The 21,819-nt window shown below is 32.1% G+C and overlaps 1 protein-coding gene, 1 long non-coding RNA gene and 1 pseudogene across 5 annotated transcripts; 1 reads left to right on the top strand and 2 right to left on the bottom strand.

Moving 5' to 3' along the window:
* Positions 1-785: 785 nt before the first annotated feature.
* LOC106434804 lies at positions 786-5,036 on the bottom strand (annotated as a pseudogene).
* Positions 5,037-13,187: 8,151 nt separating this feature from the next.
* Positions 13,188-14,369, top strand: LOC111200006. The gene is made up of 3 exons (XR_002653728.2): positions 13,188-13,480; positions 13,557-13,712; positions 13,788-14,369. It is a non-coding gene; the product is annotated as an uncharacterized LOC111200006 (long non-coding RNA).
* Positions 14,370-19,956: 5,587 nt separating this feature from the next.
* On the bottom strand, positions 19,957-21,819 carry LOC106434802 (serine/threonine-protein kinase ATG1t). Of its 4 annotated transcripts, none has more exons than XM_048737571.1 (7): positions 21,400-21,819; positions 21,272-21,330; positions 20,819-20,883; positions 20,637-20,733; positions 20,482-20,562; positions 20,298-20,352; positions 19,957-20,209 (listed from the first exon to the last, which is right to left on the bottom strand). In XM_048737571.1, the coding sequence occupies exons 1-7, from the start codon at positions 21,728-21,730 to the stop codon at positions 20,157-20,159; spliced, it is 741 nt and encodes a 246-aa protein (XP_048593528.1). In that variant the 5' UTR covers positions 21,731-21,819; the 3' UTR covers positions 19,957-20,156. The 4 variants fall into 4 exon arrangements, with proteins under 4 accessions (XP_048593528.1, XP_022545475.2, XP_048593527.1 ...); XM_022689754.2 differs by having other exon boundaries at positions 20,637-20,730; positions 21,400-21,809; XM_048737570.1 differs by having other exon boundaries at positions 20,298-20,409; positions 21,400-21,808.

The raw sequence follows: 21,819 nt of genomic DNA, 5'->3' as shown, positions 1-21,819 counted from the left end.
GTAAGAGATCATGTAATAGTAATTTTTCTTTATTAAAACCCAAAAAACCATAAAACAATATCTTTGTAATAATAATTTTCCTTTTTTTAAATCTATTTTAAACCCTAAACATAAGAAAATGGTATCATATTTTTTTGACATCTCATAATCTTAAAATTTTTATTGATGCATGTCACGATCATGTTAATCAACAATTTTGAAGAAACGATTTTTATATAATAAGATAAATAATTTTTGACGTCATTATAAGATAACTCTTGTTATTGTGATATTATGATTTGTTATTTGTTTATAAATCAGAATATTTACTTGATTCTATTATCCATTAACACTTTGTTTGGAGGTAATTATAAATAAATTTTATGAAGTGTTTGAATATAGGAGTCATTCAAGTTGAAGACTATCTTTTAGTTCTAATACTTGCCAACTCATAGTTATATATTGCTCTAAAAACACTGAAACCGGTATATATTAATCATAGTAACCGGACAAGATTGATCATTATGCACTTCTGGTTTATTTTGGGTTGTTAAAGTAAGAAAGTATTGAGTATGATATGGAGTTATACAAGAGTGTCTTATATACACGGCAATACGGCATTGTAGTAGGGTTTATTGACGAGAGTATATGGTTTCCTTAAGCATAGAAGATCCTAAATCAATCATTGATCCTTAATAATAGGTACCATATAGTTCAAACTTTAACTGTGTACAAACATTCAATTCAGCTTACTGCGTTTTGTGAAACCAATCTGAGACGTTAGCCCCTTAAAATCATGATAAACTCTACACATAAAAGACTTGTCCAACGTTTCAAAGGGACTCATGAGGAACATTGAAGATGACGTTGTTCCCTCTACAAATCTTTTAAGGAACGCATAAACATAATTTATGGCAATCTTCTTAGGAAGCGATGAATTTCTTCTTGCTTTCACGACAGTGTTTCCTTGAATATGAACAACCCCTGAGTCTCTACCACTCTTTAGAAACTCCAGCTCGTTTGTCTCCTCCTCACCCACCGCTCTGTCCGGGTAGTAGCTAGCTGCATTGATCGGTATATCAAGGGGGATGATTGTGTCCAGTGTTGATACCGTGTAGTCCACCATCGAAGAGAACATGTCCATGTCGTTATTGTTGATCAATACTTCTCTGGACTGATGCGGCTGGCTGCAGATAGAAGCACTGCTGCTGTTGCTTGAGTTCGAAACTGGCTCCATCATTCTTTCCATTTGGATGAAAGAGAACAGGTTGTTAAACAGCTTGTTCTCGAAATCGTCGTCTTTCTTCTGTAGATCCTTATAACCGTACCTGTTCAACGGCTGAGAATTACTTAAGTGCATTATAAGTCACAAAAGTAACCATGAAAGTACCTGGCAACACAGCGGAACATTCGGAATGTCTTGGATCCGATTCTCTTCACTAGAAACCTCTCTTCTTCAGGGACAGTATAGACAGGGAGGTACTTGACGCAGACAAAGACTACAACTGAATGAATCGCCGGGAGGTTAGTGATGACATGAGAGAAGATGTGAGGAACGCCACTCGCTAGCTCTGAGTAGACTATCCCTATCCCCGGGACCCGGACAAGCCCAAGACTCGGGCCAAGGCTGATGATCCAGCTCATTGAAACTTTGCTATGCACTTGGAACTCATATCTCTTGATTTTTACGTAATTCCAGACCAGCATTACAACAAGTAAGACCGCTGCTATGACTAGCGGAAGCCAACCACCTTGGTTAACCTTTAAAAGAACTGCCGAGAAGTACGCGCCTTCAACCATGAGGGACAGCACGGTGAATACGAGGATGAGAAACCAGTTGCACCGCCATACAAGTAGCATAAGAAGCACCATGAGTACTGTAGTCACAAGCATCACAACCGCGACTGCGGTCCCTATTTTCATCATGATACCAAGACAGTCAGTCAGAGGTTTTATCTATTAGAGACATAGTCTCACCCATCCGATGTTGGAATGGATCCCAAGTAATATATAAGATAGATAGGTCACTCCTCTTAACACCAATTGGTTTTAGGTTGAAAGCCCATCTAGCTTAACGTTATCAACATGGTTTAACATGAGCATCATACCGTATGCATTCCCTATTTGGTTTTGATTCTTGAATCTAGCAGTGACGGCTATGCAACCAACCATGAGTATCCAGTTGATATCCGGGCTATAAATCTGACCAAGAAACTTCTTCGAAGTATGAACGACTTTCACTGGAGGAAAACACCCATGAGCCACAGCCTGCTTGATTATCGAATATGTCCCTGATATTGTAGCTTGGCTTCCAACAACTGCAGCTCCTGTGGCAACTATAAACATTGGCCAATATATACTATCTGTGGAGTCAAAGCAAAAGAGATAAAAGTTCAGCATGATTAGGCACTATGACTTTAATCAGTAAGACAAGTTTTATGACAAACCCGGGATAGATTCATAGAATGCATTTGCATAGTTATCTTTGTTTTTGACAAGGTACGCAGCTTGGCCACAATATGCTAAAAGAAGACAAGGGAACACGAAAAGCGTAAAGGCAAGCTGTATAGCTAATAAAGGGAAATAAGCAATGTCGTCGTATAGTGCCTCTGTCCCTACATTTTTAAAAGATGAAACAACAAAGAAGATGCATTTGAAGATCAGTTGAAAAAAGAGGCTAGGGGCAAAGAACAAACATGTTTAGCATGTAACCTGTTATGCTGAGCAGAATTCCGCCAAGCGAAACCCAACCATCTCTCCCTCTCCGTCTGAAGTACATGTATACATATGTCGGCGAAAAGGCTTTTAAAACGCTTGTATCGTATATGCAGATGTTGTATAACCCAGTGCCTCCAATAAACAGAAGTCAAACAAAGACAATAGGTGCAAAGAGCCATGCAACTTTGTCCGTACCATACTGCTGCATACTGAACAGACCCACCAAAATAAGAACAGCGACGATCACAACGGTGTCTGAGAAAATAGAGTTGGGGAAGGATTAACAGAGATATGAAAACAGCAGAATCCTAAAAAAAAAGACTAACACGAGAATATACCGCTACTCATCTGTGGATTGTTAACTTTGATCCCACCAGTAGCTGAAAGAACTGAAGCGGGAACTAACACTCAGTAACCTGTCATCTATGAATCCATGAAATGTAAGCAAAGAGAGATCTACATACCTGAGATAGCCGGGGTAAAGATGCCATCACCAATCGTCATACAAGTCCCTACAAGAACAATTATCAGAAGCGCTCTCTTCCTAGAGTCTTTCTTCTCCAACCAGTTCATGGTTTTCGCAGCCATAGACCCCTCAGGCAAGAAAGTACGTCCATATGTCGTGAGCTCCTGGTCGCTACGTTGCTGGTCCGGGATTAGTTTCAGTTTACCATTTCTGCATAGCAACGAGTAAATAGCTAGAGTCCCACCTGCACATACATTTCATTAATTCAAGAGCAGCTAAATTTGTAGTGGTTTTACTTACTTTGAACATATAGTGAGTGGGATCCTACCTTGACCGTTGTCGTTAGCTTTGCAGACAATGAAGACATATTTGATGAGAGGGATAAGCAAGAGGGAGTAAATGATTAAAGAAAGTGCTCCAATTACATCTTCGGTGTCATTTATTCCATCAGGGAATGTATTGTAAAACACGTACAAGGGAGATGTCCCCAAGTCGCCATAAACTATCCCTAGACTCTGGAAGGCCAACCTCAGAAGCATCAACGTTGATAAACCCTGTAGACAATAGATGAAGTGGATAAAAAATACTCAGCTTCTTATCTCTTTCACTTATGTATATGATTGAATTAGCTTCTGAAATGATGTCTCATAGAATTTACATCTCTTTTTTTTTTTTTGATAACCTTGGTGGTGTGATCCAAAAACTCTCTAGGCCCCAAGAATAATCACCACTAGATCTGCAGTATCTACATTTTTTTTTACCATTTAATATGTCTAAGGTGGTCGACCCAGATGACTGTACTCACAACTGTCCTATTTACCAATAGAATTTACATCTTACTCTTAGGATGTTATTCAGTCATGAATTTTATACATAATCAATTGTTATCCGATTGGTATTCTTAATTAAAGATTAAAATTTGGTGTTTTGTAAACCATGTTTACTATTTTCATACACAGTTTTGTGTTATTCAATCAAAGATTAATTTTAAGAATTTTACTAAAATCCTATATTATTCAAAACACTTTATTTTTCGGAAATCTTTGTATAGTATAGTCCCTAAAATGAAACTCAATTGAGCTTCGTGAATAAATTGCTGGGAAAAAAATTGAAGGTATAATACACACACATACACATATTCTCTTGAATTTTATCAAAATTGTAAGTGTTGAAGGCTATATAAAACATCAAAATAACTCTTAATCAGTGAATAACAGTCCCCAAACATATAGTTACGTTATTCTCATGTCACAGCCAAATAAGAACTAGCTTGAAAGAAGAGATTTGCGAATTCTCAGAAGAAAGAAACAAGATCCAGAAAGTTCTCAATTCTCAACCTTGATCATGTGAATTGTTCATCTCTCTTTGAGTTAATTGAATTCAGATAGTACTCAAAACTATAAACATTGATTATTTTGTTTTAAACTAATACTCATGTTTATGTCCTAAGTATAGACAAGAAGAACTTTACAAGAAGAAAAAATGATAGGTTATGTATAGTATTTACCTTTTCTTTCTGCATGTTCTTGAGCTTATGTGCTTCTTCATCCATTGGCTGATCAAGTTTCTGCTCTAAATCCCACATAGCTCCTACGTTTCGCCCTTCTATTGTTTCCTCTCTTTCTCCTATTTCCGCCATTTTTCTTTGCCCGGATACAGCAAGAGAGAGTTTGAAATTCCCCAAAATTTTCAGGCAAAGCTAAACCTCTATGGATCAAATTTGCTGGCTATGAGACAAGTATCTACGTGTTTTCTGCTTGTTAGTGGAACTAAATGAAGTGGCTTTGATTTATGAAAGAGGTAGCAATATTTAGTATCAACTATGTGAGAAGTTGATTAATATATAGGAGCCAAAGGAAAAGACCTACCATTTGAAAAGAAAAAGTCTATAAAATGTTTAATATATTAACAATAAATAAATAATATCAGATCAGTCAAAAAATAATCAGATTACGCGACGTAAACACGGACTGGGGAATAATTTGGGTTTTGTAGTTTTGTTAACCATGTTCTCTGATCTCTTCGTCTGTTTCAAATAATAAAAGGACAACAACTTACTTAAAAGCTACAGATAGAATTGTACCATATGTTTTGGGTTTATTTTATTCATATGATACCGACGACCACACTTTACCATTACGGTATTACCAAGAATATGCTCGGCTCTAAGTTATCGACTGAGTGGCCATAGCACCATTAGTGGTTCGTGGTAGCTTGTGGCACCAAGTGGCGGAGGTACGTAGAGAGGAGGGAAAGGAGCTGGCCCATATGAATTATTGAAGAACCTTTTATTTTAAGTGATTTTTTGAAATTTTTATGATTAAGTGGCAAAATCTCTTGTAATGCCTCATATGATTTTAAGTTTATGATTAAGTGGCACCCAGTGGCGGAGGTAGATTTTATATTACCCTGGTGGACCTTTTGTCTGGCTAGAGAGCCGTGCCCACCTTGAAGTGAAAAAGGTCTTTGTCTAAGACTCCTTTATAATGACAAAATTTTGGGGCCCCTAATGTCTATTTTTTTTGTATTTAGTAAATATAATTAGTTAGATTTAAACTAGATTTGAGATTCAGTTTTTGTTTGAAACTATTTTTTGTTATAATCTGTTTAAAGTCATTAATTTCTAAGTTCTAGCCCATGCAAATTAGGATGATTTGCCGAAAAAATCACAGAAATAAAACTTGATGCAATTTTGTTGATTTTTAAGGTCTTATCTATTATTATCTAGTTATATATTTTTGGGTGTTTTTCAAAACCAACCCATATTTTCAAGTCAAATCCAAAACCAACCCTTTTTTTTTTGTCCATACTATTCATCAATAAAATTTCCATACTATCCTTATGTTTTTGAATTATTCACAAAATTGCCATTTTTATTTATTTTTTTATTAATTTCGAAATTAACAAAAAATCAAATACACCCTAACCATTTCTTCTTATTTACAAAAATGCCATCATCATCAATTTTTCCAACCACCATGAACCACCATTTTTGAGCTCTAAAGCTCTAGAATTCAATTTTCAACCACTTTTTTTCTCATTATAACCCAAAAAACTTCATTTTCTCTCATCTCCTCTACATTTCCATCTAAAAAACTCTCATAACTATCATTTTCATAATCACAAACTTCATATTTTCGAGTTTCTTCATTAGTGAATCGTTAAAGATGCTTCTTTTTGCTCATATTTGGAGTTTGGACGGTTGAAAAGGTTGGAAACAAGCTTTACACATGAAAAATGTAACTATTTACATGGTTTTCGTTCTTTTTCAGATCTGTGTCGCGACGGTAGACTGTTTTGTATGTCTACGCCTCCGTGGAGACTTACGATGCAGTCTATTTGTCAACGCACGGGTTAGTTTTGCAATTGAGCAGACAAATTTTTTTTCTAACGCAGACTTCCCCAGTAGTCTCCGTCTTTACCTTTGACAACAAAAATAAAACTTTCGGTAGACTTACTAAGACGTCTACCTAAAAGAGGTTAGTTTTTCATTTGACCGAACTTTTGACTTTTCAAAATAGACTTCAACGGAAGTCTACAAAATGTAGACTGCCAACAAAGTCTATAAAAGGTCAGTTTTGCATTTGACCAAAACTTTGACTTCGTGGAATAGGTTAGTTTTGTGTTTGACCAAAAAGTTTAAAAAGCAATCAAAAATTTATTAAATTGTAGACTTCATATGCAGTCTTCTTATCTTAAAAAAAAAATGTAGACTGCGTATAAAGTCTACTTTTTTATTTTGGTCAAATGCAAAACCAACCCGTCGGATTTGAGAGTAGACTTCACAAGAAGTCTACACACCCGTAGACGTTCATTTTAATCTACTGATTTGAAGTCAAACTTGGTCAATTGCAAAACTAACCTCTTTCAAAAAAATTCAAACATGTAGACTGCATATGAAGTCTAGTTCTGAAAGTCAAATCTTGGATGAATTCTGGTCAATTGCAAAAAGTAACCTTTTTAAATTGTAGACTGAAATGAAAGTCTACATGTACAAAATTACAACTTTTATTCAACTATAGAAAGCAACCCGTAAAATGGTCAATTGCAAAAACCAACCCAAAGAGTAGACCTATTTGACAGTCTACGTCTGTAAACTGAAAAGAACGTCAACATCTTCAGAGACTAAATATTAAGTCTTCATAGAAAAATCTATAAAAATGTGAATTTGTGTATTATTCATTAAATTTTTTCTAGTTTTTTTGTTTGACAGTGTGTGTTAGTTAATCCTAATGGGTTTGAGTGATTTTGAAAATAATTTTTTTTTTATAATTATGAAGGTATAATTCATTTGATTTGACAATGTTGTTAGCTAATAATTGTAGACGTATTTCTAAGTCTTCGTTTATAGTTTTGCTAGTAAGGCTGAGCTTGTTTCAAAGCTGAAGTCGGTGACTGTGGAATATAATTTTACATTTTCAGCATATAAGACAACAAAAACTCTGTATGTGGCTAAGTGTCGTGTTCAAGGATGTGGTTGGAAACTTAGAGCGAGTGTGAAGTATGGGCCAAAGACATTTTGGGTGACAAAATATTCGAAAAAGATGAAGAATCGGAAAGGTTGAAGAATGTTCCTTGTGCATGATGGCTGTACACATGGTAAACTTCTTGAAATGACACAAGAAGATTATGATCTGGACAACAAAATTGAGAAGATGGTGCTAACCTATTCCTTACCAAACATCATTTAAAACAAATGACTCCGAATAGGAATATACTCCTCTTATGCCTGTCACGAATAATCGACAAGTACGGAACTTGATCGAGTTATCTAAGACACACTTTGTACGCCTTTGTGTATCAAGCCTGCGCCAATACACTAAAAAAATTTGGATTGACTATATGTTAAATAATAAGTGTAGACGTTTTTGTAAATCTACAAATGTAGACTGCAGTTGAAGTCTACGTCGTAAATTCTATTAAAAGTGTATTTGTGTATTATTCATCATATTTTTTCATGATTTAATTATTTTACAGTGTATGTTAGTAAAATTTTAATGGTCTTGGATGAATTTCACAATTTAATGTGTTATAATTATACACTTGATACTTATTGCAAATTGTTTTGATTAGTATTATTCTTGAAAATTTTTGGGAAAATTTTGTATAGATTTTCTTCTTCTCACATGTGTGTTAGTTATTATTTTAGCTTATGGTGGTTTTACTTGTTTGGTTGGTTAGATCTTGTGAAAAAATTGATATCTAACAAAAAATTAATAATATCATACAAGTGAAAACAACTAAAAATGAATACAATGTTTATAGATTATGCATTAAAAAATTATTTAAAAATTAATATTTTATTATGAAAGTTATTACAGAGCAATATATTAAAAAGTATTCTTGAGTATGTTTGATTTTTCATAATCTTGATGCTTCAAATAAAGTCTTGGAAAAAGTACCTGCCAAATAAGATAGAGTTATGAGAAAAACATAAGATAAAAAATAAAATCATATTTTAGTAGACTTTTTATTAAGTCTACGTAAAGTTATTGTTTAGTAGACTTTAGTTGAAGTCTACACTAATGGAAAATTTTCATATTTAAAAGTGTGCATTTAGAAAATTTGAAAATACTTTGTTCTGGAAAATATTTCAAAAATGGTTTTTTGTCATCCTTGTAACAAAGCAAAAAGATAATGTATGAATCTATAAATTTAGTTCATTATAAACACAAAATATCTTATAATGAATATATGGAAAGCTTACATTTTTGGGAAGATGATTTGAAAATATTGGAAGAGAATACCTGCAAAATAAAATAAAATTTTAAAAAATAAGATAAAAATTAAAATCATATTTGAGTAAACTTCTAATGAAATTTGCTTAAAATTCAAGGCTAGTAGACTTCATTTGAAGTCTACCAGCCGTAAGTTTTAAGTAGATTTCAAATGAAGTCTACTCTATCAAAAAAAATAGATCTGAAAAATAATACATTAAAAATATGAAATAAGTTTAAATCTAAAAAACTTTTAAAAATATGATTTAATAGACAAAATAGTTATAAATTAAAGACATATTAATATGAATTTTAATATGTAACTTTATTTGAATATAAATACTAGAACACATATTTTAAATCTATAGATGTAAACCTTACATTTCTAGGAGGAGAAGAGAACAACTATGGAAGAAAATACCTGCAAAATAAGATAAAATTATTAAAAAACATAGAAAAAAAATTAAAGTCATATTTTTGTAGACTTCCAATGAAGTCTGCTTAAACTTTATGGTTTAGTAAACTTCATATGAAGTCTGCAAGCTTTAGTAAACTTCTTTAGAAGTCTACACTGTCTGATAATTTTCAGATCTGAAAAAATCTATATATTTTGAAATGTGAAAATAATTTTAAATCTGAAAATACTTTACATAATATAATTTATAAGGTAAACTAGTAGCAAATTAATGTAGAGAGCTTGATCTATAAATTTATTTGAATATAAACATGTAAATACATATTTAAAATCTATTAATCTAAAACTTACATTTTTAGAGGAGATGATGAAATCCATGAGTGATAATACCTACCAAAAAAAGATAATATTGTGAGAAATAAACATAAAATACACATTTAAAATCTATAGATCTAAAACTTACATTTTTTAAAGGAGAAGATGAAAACCATGAATCATAATATCTAAAATGACAAGATAATATTGTGAGAAAGACTTGAGAAAATTTTAGAGAGAAAGAAGATAATGAGAGAGATTTAGAAACAATTGAGAGAATTTTAGAGAGAAGAAAGAAAGTTTTAGAGAGAAGGGAGAGAGTTTTAAGAACTTGTGCAGCCACTTTAGAGAGAGATTGAATAAATTTTGTTTATATAGGGAGACAAAAATGTAACTAGGTTAAAATTTACGATACTGTAGACTTCGTTTGAAGTCTACTAAAATTAAAATTTTGGAGTAGATCTTACTATAACATAGTAGACCTTTTTGGAAGTCTACTATAATAATTTAATTATTGTTGTTTATTCTTTATTATTTTAATAATTTTAATATATGATTTATTAAATTTATTTCTTTATTTTTTAATAGTTATAGTATATGATTTCACTTTTTTATTCTTAAGGAACTTAACTTAGTTTAAATATAATGATTTTTTGTAAAACAAATTGAAAAATATAGACTGAAAAAGACGTCTTCAGATAAATAGACTTTATTGTAGGTCTACGAAACCCTAAACCACAAATATCAAACCCTAAATGTTTTGCTTGATAATCAAAAAGTCTCATTTATACAAAATATAAACTACTAAACATTAATATGCAGATTTAAGTTAATAAAACAAAAAAAAAACAAAATCTAAAATCTAACCCTATGAAATCAACTACTAAAAGACATAACATGTTAGAACCTTTTGTTTCTAAACTATGAACATAGTCTAGCACATGATAACCAAATTAGTATATATTCTTCAAAATTGTTCGATTATATGAAATTTTAATTTATTTACTTCATATTATCCATTATATTGATGATTAATTAAAAATATCACAATAATTATTTTTATACATTTTCAAAATTAAATTAGTAGACCAAATTAGAGTGTAGACTACAAAACAAGTCTATAAAGTAGACTTCGTAGGAAGTCTATATATATGTAGACTTCTTTTATTACGTGTAGACTTCCAAAGGATAGAAACGTAAAATATATTTATGTTTTTTGTTTGGTCATAAGGGTGAAATAGTACTTTCACTACTCCTTTAGGTTGGTTTTGCATTTGACTGAAAGTGGGGTACACTTTTACATTTGACTTGAATATTTGGGTTGGTTTTAGCAAATGTCCCTATATTTTTTGTATCATTTTCATTGAATATAAGTAAATGTAAAAATATGTAAACATCTTATATAATACCTTAGTTTTAGAGACTTAAATATTCTTAAAAGTAGCATCATTTTAATAAACAATTTTAACCTTCATTTTTATGTTACTAATTTAATATATATTTTCCATCCCATTTTATATATTATGATAGTTTGGTGAAAATTTTTAATGAACCAATATAAATTAATCAACGTTTTTACATTCTATACTTTGTGTATCACTTTTTTTCTTTCTAATTTTTAATCCATGTGGCAAAAATAAGTTATTTTGAATTATTTCATTTTATATATAATACTCATAAAATTATGTAAACAAAAAATATTATCTCGCTTCAGGTCCATATATCTCTTCGCACGACACTGTCTGGCTACAGTGTCCACTGTAGTTTTTGTGATTATTTACCAATTGTTTCGTAGTAAATGCAAAAACAAAATCTAGAAACTGAATGACTTTTGACTAAAGTCAATTGAATGAAGTGATCGAGCTGTGTGAACGCGCACTTAATGACTGACGATTTCGTTATATCACCACTAACTTGGCATTAAAAAAACATGATTATGGCCACTTCCTTGCGCATCATGTGTACTTTTTCTTGTATTGTTTTACTGTTTTAAATTATCTCGTACTTGCTACAAGACAAAAATTAATCCTAGGTATCATGGGGAAATAAATAAACCTTAACACTGAGACCACACTGTCTCTTTTTCTTTTAGGTGGATGATATATTTTACACGTTATCTGTAGTTATCGATGGCAAAATCAAGAGCAATATATATATTTTTTCTAAACATAATAATGTGAAAAGTCTAGATTAACAATTATAATTTGTGACTTCCGTGTTAACTTCTCAATCGGAATGAAAACATATACCAACGAATGGTCTTTATTAGACTTTAGCTTGAACAAAAACAAAACGATAATGGCCTAATTAATTTAGACTATCATCATTTGGGGTGTTAGTCTTTTCTTCATCAATGTTTTTTGACTAATGGTCTGCATATCCATGGATTTGGTGGCAACTTCAGTGATCCAACCAACATTAATGCTTACAACGAATCTAATTCTTCAATTCTGCATCTTTTTTTTTTCATCTCTTCAATTCTGCATCTTTTTCTTCTTCTTTTCATATTTTAACTAAATGTAAAAATTTTGAACAAAAAAATGTAAAAAAAAATTTGATAAAAAAATCTAAAAATTATTGAAACCAAAAAAAGTTTTTACATAAGTGCATCGTTATGGTGTTTTAGGTACTTCTGCTACTTCCTCCTTTTTTAATATTAAACATTTTGAAGAAAAAAATTTGTTGAAAAATAGATAATATTTTCAGTTTTCAATGTAAAGTATAATATGTTTTATTATATGACTTTTTTATTTATCATCAGTCGAATTGTGGTCATGTGAACAATTAATAATATTTTTGTGTAGAAAAAATATAAAATATTAAACGTTTTTTTTTATGTGCAAAATCATAAAACGGTATCTATTAAAAAAACCAAGGAACATGTAATGCAAAGAAGAGCTGCTTGCAGAAAACCAAGCTACAAGAGCTTCTTTGTTTTTTTCTTTTACTAATTGCCCATACATACAATAACTAAAAGGAAAATATGCTCAAAGGAGAAGCATGCCACATGAGCTTTAAAAATCATCCAATAAAAATCTTACAAAGTGCCATGTCATATTGATTTCTGTCTGAGAATAAAAATTATTGTTTCATTGGACTTCGTCCTTCTGCGGCCCAACAACACATGTAAAGAAACCCTATCGATTCTTTCCTTCGACTTCGTCTTCTCCTTTCCTCTTCATCCAATCTCCGTTACTGAGCCTCATCTACCATCAATCAATGGTGTTCTTCAGTACCCTCTTAATGAGTTCGTTTCACCTTCTTCTTTATCTCCTTCCATATAAACCACTTTGTCTTAAACTGCTTCGATTCAATCTCGAAAACCTTCTCTGTTGAAACTATAGCAAAGAAACCAAACGGCAAGTTCACTATGTCCCACTATCTTGCTTTTGTTTGTTATTCAATTAACCAAAATAGTGCCAGTTTCAATTAATCTGCCCTGTTGATCATAGAAGCCATTGTTTGCGTTGCTCTTGCGATGGCTTCCACTGATTTTATGCTTCATCAATTCTGATTTGGTTTTCTCTAATTTTTTTCCACACCAGGGGTTGATTTTGGGAGCACTTTTCTTGCAGCCTAGCTTCCTGTTAAGGGTTGAGGTAATGTAAGTCTTTGCTCGGTTTGGTTTAACGATGTGGGGGTGAGGTTCCTATTTTTGCTGCATATCTATTCTCCTCTTAGACCTTGTGAGGAATAGTAAATTTTTTTTTTGTCAGATTAATTGAGCTTAGAATAATAATTCTATTTTCTCTGGCTGTAATGTTCATTACTTAGTGAAACAGGATCAGAATAGGTACAGTGCAAGTAGAGGAGCTCATTTGAATCTCAAGAGAGCTGAGAAAGCACGTGTTCTGGTTAGCAAGATTCCTGGTAAGCGTAGAAGAAGTTAAAGATTACACTTGAAGATTTTTTTTGTCCTAACGGATCTTTTGTGTTTGTGGAAAAGCCATGGTTGACACATTGGTTGCTAAGACCAGAGCTTGGGAAGAGGAACACAACATGTCTTTTGCATACGATGGTGTTCCTCTGCTAGCTATGTTAGATGAGTACGGTATGCTTACTGCTTATGCAAGAACGAGAAGATGAGAAACGGAGGCTGAGGGTAAAGTTCATCACTTCTACTCTATATAAAGTGAACATGACATGCAATAAACCCATGTTTTGTCTTAACAAACAGGAACAAAAGAAGGTTCAAGAACAGCCACACGTGGAGCAAGACACTGCCTTCAGCACCAGGCCAAGCCCTGCGAGACCGGTGAGTGCAAAGAAACTGGTGGGGGCACGAGCTAGCAACGGAGCAGCCAATGGAACACCAAACCGGCATCTGTCTTTGAATGCAAACCAGAACGGAAGCAGGTCTGTTGCAAAGGAAGAAGGGAAAAGTGTGTGTAATTTTGCTATTGTAAACTTGAAAATTTCATGAAGGAAATAGTTCATTTGAGGTTTCAGCTACTAGAAACGATATAAAGGCACTTCAAATTCAATTCATGCTGATGAGAAAAAACTAATCCATTTCGAATTGGACAGGCAAATGGAGAAAAATGTGGCCTCCAGTATGCATACTTAATGCATAGAATATTGTGCTTGATCTTTTATTGTAGCCTAAGGTTGGTTACAAACACCTACGTAATGGGTCTTCTACATAAATCAAGTATATATATATATGTGTGTGTATAAGTGTGTGTAGCATGTTCATATTTCATTTGTAGAGTTGGTGGCCGATTCTAAACCGAATGATAATCATTGTTCCTCACAATTGATCATTATATTTACATTTAATTTGCTCACTAATATTCTGATAGTATAACCTTTTGTTTTATTCCTCTGTTTTTGCTAAATAATGTAATTTTTTGTTACCAGAGAAATAAAAAAAGATTTACTTTTTTTTAGAAACACTAAAAAAAAAAGAGTGAGTGTGCACAAATTCCCATTTTTTTGGTAATCAGACTCAAATCAAAATATTGATAAGAAATGAAGAACAACCACATTAACTAATTATATATAATCTTAACAGTCAGTTTGAAAAAAAATATAACAACATAAGAATACACATATTTTTACTTAACCATGAACTATTTACATTGTAATCAAATAATTCAAAATTTTCACCATCAGCATTTCAGAAAAATAAATAAACCAATAACAAAATTATATGCAGCAAATGTAAACAAAAATAAGACTTTTTTTCTTTTGTGCCAGCAACCGAGGAATGATAGGACCCAGTATCAGCACATTTTTAATATTTATAGAATCATATATATTTTTTCGTATTCTTATATTTGAATCAAATCTATTAAAATAATATTCTATATTTCATAGCTATTTTTAATAGTAGTGCATTTCAAACTAAATCAAATTTTAAATATCTATATTTCCGTAAATATAAATTGAAAATATAGTAATATAACTCACAAAACAGAAAATTAAAACAAACATATTGAAGATTTGTGATAATATAAAATATTATACTCTATTCACGATATTACTCATGTTTCATCAAATAATGTCAACCAAGAATAAAAATAAGTGAATCTTTAAAAATTTCTGAATTTCTTAGTCATCAAGCTTAGAAGATTTGACGAAATGAACAACCACATAAAAAATATTTTATCAAGAGGTTTTAAAAACCAGTTTAAAAAACAAAATAAAAAGAAATAAAAAATAAAAAAACATAAATTATGTTTTAAACATGAGCTAATAACATCTTAATCAAACAATTCATGTATTTGACCACTGATTTTTTAAAGAAAAATAGTAACATAAAAACAAATACATGATATCAAATGTAATATATAATAAGACAAAACAAGAAAAGCAAAATGAAATTATGCTTTAAAATAAGTATTAGATGAATGCAGTCATTATAATGGTTATGTTTATCACGCATTCACGCTCAATAACCGCAGCTAAACAATTAAGATCAAATAATTTAAAGAGACAATTGGGTGAATATACCCTTTACACACCAAAATTAAGTAAATACCCATCTGTGTAAAAAACCCTTGCTTCTTGTGGCTTCTTTGCTATGCTCTTCCAGAAATACCCCTACATGAAGACATGTCATATGGTCACAACTGAACACTTTGTCATCTCTCTTTGTCTCTCTTCGTATTTTATTCTGTATAATGCTTATTTTTCTTTTTCACATCTATGTTTCCAGGAAAACTCAAATAAAAAAGAAAAAAAATCTCTTGTTTTGTCTTCACAATCTCCTAACAATTTTGAGCTTCAAAATACAACACACCAAAACAACAGATGAAGACCGGATTGCAATGGGGGTGGAGAGACGACAGCAGCAGCGGCGAAACGAGTCCGATTGTATTGGGCATCAAAATTCGGCAAAAATATATCGAATTGAAAGAAATGTTTTGCTTTCAGAAAAAGATTCACATAGATTCGATGAAAGACGTAAAAAAATTGGAACCAAAGTCGTGTTTGAAAATAGAACAATGTACAAGCTAGATTGTAAGGTCCGAGTAAAACAAACATATATCTTCCAATGTTAAACTGTAAGTAATACTTTAGAGTGTATTCATAGTACGTAACATATACATTACTGGTTAATATTATTGTTTGATTGTAAACCATTATGTTAGAATCCATATTTTAGAGATATATGGTTTGACGCATTGTGTATCAACTGATACATTATTTGATATATAGTTCGATGCATTGTGTATTAGCCGATAATTATTTTGTTAACAAGTTATATTTATGTGTAAATGTTAAAGGAATTAATAACATACATGATAGTGAATATTCATTATTTTGGTATCAAAACAATGTATCAACTAACGAAAACATGTATTATGTAACAATCCATGTATCATGTAACAAAATCATGTATCAGCTAACATATCATATATCGAGACTAACAACAACTAATTTGTAACAACTAAACCAATTTTATCAATTAGCAGAAATCTGATAGTGACATCTAACAAAACAATTATCGGCGATATAAAAATAAGATCAACTAAACTTATACTATATCGGGTAACAAATAAAATGTCAGCTAAAATAAATGATATCCTTATCGAAAATAACTTCAAGAACTTGCTTGTCTCTTCTCTTGGTTGAAGTTCGTAAGTGTTTTTATGCGTTTCGAGCCTCAGGTTTCTCTTGAACTTGACAAGTAACAAGATACTTGAAAGGAGGGAAGTATTACCAAAACTTGAAAGGAATGTATTTTCTTTCACGGTGGCTATCAATCGGCCTCGACGTTAATCTGAAATAGCTGCAGTGGCTTTTCTGTGTGTTGTTGTAAAAAATTGGATCACTTTCCTGATTAATCTTCAGTTCATGATCGGGATCAATCACGGCGACTTCGTCTCGTTGAACACAAGCTCTTCCATCCTAAAACTGCAATTATTATGGAGCTCTCTACAATGACTGAACTGAAGAAAAAGGTTTTAATGAATCACAATTTTGCAGAGGAGTGTAGTAGAAAAGAAGAAAAGGAAAGAGACGGTGAACCTTTTTCTTCAGTGTGGAGCCCATGCTAAAAATAGATAAGTAGGGTTAGAATTGGGATTTTGAAAATCGAATAGTGAATAGGGTAGATAGCTAATTTCGTCTCTTTTGGTGTATATAGCACCTAATTTCTCTAATTTAAAAGTAACCAAAATGTTTGACACATAACTTACAAAAAAAAGAGCTCAATTTTAAATTAACAAATTAATAATATTTCCGCGCGAAGCGCGGACAAACCCCTAGTATAGATAACAATTGATTTTCACTTGTGCCAACACCGTACAAGAACAGATATGTACTCAGCTCTTTCTCATGGCATCATGTATTTCTCTCTCTAAAAACTGCAAAGAAGTGTGTCATAGCCTAAATCTAATAAACTCTCAAAGCTTAAACATAAAATCCACATTTAAGCTCAAAATCTAATTAAATGTATTTTGGTAATTTTGGTAGACTTAATCCATAATCTTTATCGTATATACGTGAGCCATAACATAGAGGTGATAGAGAGACAAATGTGACAGCAAAGCTCTCAAAATTATTGAAATTGCAACCGTCAACTACCTTGAGTTCCCAAAAAGAATTAATGCCAAGAAGGTGTTTTGGAAAGACGTTTACGATCAGATACGAAAGGTATAGGTAAAAACATGAGTTGGATTGAAAGATCTCATAGCAAGGAAGAAACAACAACTCCAGATCTCAAATCGAAGGTAAAAACCAAAATTATTTTGATCTAAAATTTGAGGAAAATTATCATATTTCTGAAATCTGTCTAGATTTGGTTTCTCAATTTCACAAATCCATATTGTGAGGCGATTTCCCTTGACATTCCCAAAACAATTTTTTGTTTCAATGCTTTGTTTCATTTGCCATGCCCCGACACCATTGACTTTGTTCTCCTAGAGGCTGTGAACTCCCAACCATTTATGCGTTGGAGATACCTTTTCTTATTTTGTGCCGCATCTATTTTAAAGACTCGTGCTAAGCGAGAAATTTTTCTTGTTCTCCCAAAACTTGAAAATTTTGAAGTTGAGTCAGAACGATAATTTGACCATTGATGATATGGCGTGTTAAAGATAAGATGTGAGGTGGTTAGTATATTTGAATTGTATGAGGTCAACCTGAGGACGAGAAGATGGCGATCCCATTGAAGCGTGTAAACTAATTAATGGGTCCAAAGTGGCCTACGCCCTTTCGAAGTAATAGCTAGCCCAATATTATCAGAATCCCCTGTATATTATTTGATAAGCATTACAACATTTTTTTTGTAGCCACATGTCATCATTATAATGATTCTTAGAATCCTTAGAGAAATAGTTTGGTTCATCTAAATATATAATAAACTTTTTATTAAACTAACCATAAATACATTATTAATGTGCTTCATTATTTCCGTAAATAAGATTACGGAATTACCTAATATGGCTAAAGTATATATGACAATTAATGACTTTGAATAATAAAGATTTGATAAAAATAAGTGTATCTTATATTATATTTGATTAATTTTAAACTATTAAAATAAATTAAACAATCATAGTAACCATTTAATAAAAATTAAAAAATTTCTTTATATGTTGTATTTTGAATTTTTAAAAACGAGTATAAATTAAAACCATTAAAAGTTTCACATTCAAATTTTGTGATCTATGGTTTACAATTTTTGTTATGACATGATACAAATAATTAAAAAATTATATAAGTTGAAAGTCTCATTTAATAAGTATTAAAAATAAAAAAAATAAAAAATATATATGTATATATATATATATTAAATTAAATTATATGTCATATAAGAAAATAAATAAATATCTTAATTTTGAAATTTACTTTAACATTTTTTTTTTTTGAAAAAATATTGACAAATTAATTTTTAAAAATATTATAAATTACATAAATTATTAATCGCACAATGAAAATTTTGTTATCAGTAATTTAAATTTTTTTGCTATAACAGATACAAATGATAAAAAAAACATGAGCAAAAAGCATCATTTAATAAATATTAATATTAAAAAATATATATATATATATGTTATTATCATTTAAATTTAATTATATACCATATCAAATAGAAAAAAAATATTCTTTTGGATTAATAAAATTTATCTATATGTTCGCACCAGCTTAATTGTATAGGTAATAGTAACTGACTTTTTAATTATTCAATATATATTTATTATTTCATAATAGGTTAGAAACATATAATATATAAAATAATTTATATATATAACGTTTATCTCGCGCAAGGCGCGGATCTTAACCTATTGGTAATTATAAGATGAGAAATTCTGGTGTGTTTGATAAGTATGTGTGTTAATGTAAACGAATTGTTGTATTTATTGATTTTTAAATATTTCCGCATGCAGGTTGGTTAGTAGTTTTTAAATACAGTTACGGATCAACAAAAGACATAGATAACTCATCATGAATCAAAACGTCAAAAAGTAATCACTCGATGACTTCAGATTAACTCAGACTACACTAAACACAACTTGATTATAACTTATAACAAACAATAGTGTAGCGATTTACATAGCATACAGTCGTGGTATATCCGACCAGTGATCTCTCTATTACAAGTACCTTGAGTAAAGATCAACCATTAAACTTCTGGTGCTTCATAAAGTTACAGGCTTTGGGAATCTTTAGGTATGTTCCCATGCTTTATCGTGGGTTATGTCCTCAACAATCACAACTTTATCTCGAGACTAGATCCTGAACCTAGCGATACTTGTCTTCATTTCACCCCCAGTACCCGTTTCATATAACATCAAATAGTGACGATGTGTTTGAGAATGATTCACCTCTTAACTCTCAAAAGCACAAGTCATGACTAATGGCTCAATGAGAAGGTGAGATATAAATTGCTCATATCATCAAAGAAGTCTTAATTTTTACTCATTCCGGAGATATTTGCCACAAGGATAAAACCTAATCATTTCATTAAGCATTACATCATCAAACTATATGAGAGCCAAAAACCAAGAAAAGTCACAAATTCTAAACAAGGATTCTAGAAAACTTGACACACTTTACAAAAGGCTTCATCTTCTTTTTTACCTCAGGAACATCATCAGATACTTAAGAACTTGTGTTTGTAGAACTCATCAAACGAGAGCCGCGTAACTGCAGAACAATACGGTAAACAAAGAACTGAATATGCAGCGATATATAAACATGTTGAACCCAAATATGCGCGAGATATTTTATGTACCTGGGTTAGTAGAGAGCAGCCTTGAGCATACGTCGATGCAATCTGGATGCAACTGCTGAACAATCAACCGAGAGAAAGGACAAGATAAACTAGATTTGATGTTTCTTAAAACCTATGGTCAGTGGAAAAAAAAAGGTTTCAAGCACTTGGATCAAAAGAATCCTAGACCAAATTAATATCTCACCTGAACATTGTTCCTACCACTGAAAGGTGGATAGCCATGAAGCAGCTCGAAAAGAATTGCTCCTACACTCCACATGTCAGCCTACAATGTTTCCCATGAGCCTCCATTGCTTGCCATCTTGAACACCAAGAGATTCAATAGGAGCATAATCTCACCTTTTCATTGTATCTCTGAAACTGAAGAACTTCAGGAGCCATGTAAAACGGAGAACCACACACTGTCTCTAGATACTTTCCCGGAAGCAGCTTTCTGCTTTCAACATGAACATAAAAAAAGATCTTTATCATAATAACAACACCTCAAATGCTATAACATTAGCATTGTTCTCTAAAATTACCTTGATATACTAAAATCAGCTATCTTCAACACAGATTCATCACCTGATCCAGCTAGTAAAATGTTCTGTTCCAATCAAAACACTATAGTCATGTTCGTTTGGTTGCCGCAGTTTTCGGCGTCGGCGTCAATGAAAATAGTTGTGTTAGTTTCGTAGACACCGGCGCCGACGCAGTTTTAATCGCAGACGCATAATTTTTCGGTGATCGACGCGAGGACGCAGCGTTTAGACGCAGACGCAGTACCGGCGTCAATGAAACGAATAAGAGTTTATTGAAAAAATTGACGCCGACGCAACCAAACGAACAACACTTATGTCACAAATCATATACTCTGCTTAGCCTAATGAAACATTCGCCTCGGCCCCCAAAACTTTTAATGGTTAATATATGTAGAGTTCATTTTTCTCCAATTGATTAAGAAAATCTTTGTATTAATACCAATGTAACAGTACCTCTGGTTTAAGATCCCTATGGATAATATGATTATCATGAATGATTTCTAAACCAGCTCCTGCATCCAAGATCCAAACTCCATAAGAATCAAATATCATCAGGGTGAATTTTATAAAGCAATAGATACCAATTTGCTTCATGAATCTTCTGGCGATATGTTCTTGAACTCTCCCGTGACGCTTGATGTACGAAGATAGAGTTCCACCGTCGCAATACTCGAGAATCATGACGAGTAAATCCTTCTCCTGGAGAACTTGGAGGAGGCGGATGATGTTGGGGTGATCGACGGAAGATAGAAAATCGAGCTCGTTTTCCAAACAGATTCTGAGATTGTGATTGAGCTTCGAGAGATCGAAACACTTCATCACCGCTTCTTCTCCGGTTAACATGTGCTTCGCTAGCCAAACCGTGGAGGTTGAGCTCTCGCTCAGCTTCGATTTCGCTTTGTATTCATCCATCGTCACGATAGGCTTCCGGCAAAGATTCCATCGCTTCTTCTAACAAAAAGAGAAACAAAACCGAACCTAAACCGGAAAGTTGATTTGGT

Source organism: Brassica napus, chromosome A8 (genome assembly GCF_020379485.1).
Source record: "Brassica napus cultivar Da-Ae chromosome A8, Da-Ae, whole genome shotgun sequence".
Taxonomy (NCBI): Eukaryota; Viridiplantae; Streptophyta; class Magnoliopsida; order Brassicales; family Brassicaceae; genus Brassica; species Brassica napus.
The sequence above is the reverse complement of the archived record's forward strand: the minus strand, read 5'-3'. Positions and strand labels throughout refer to the sequence as shown.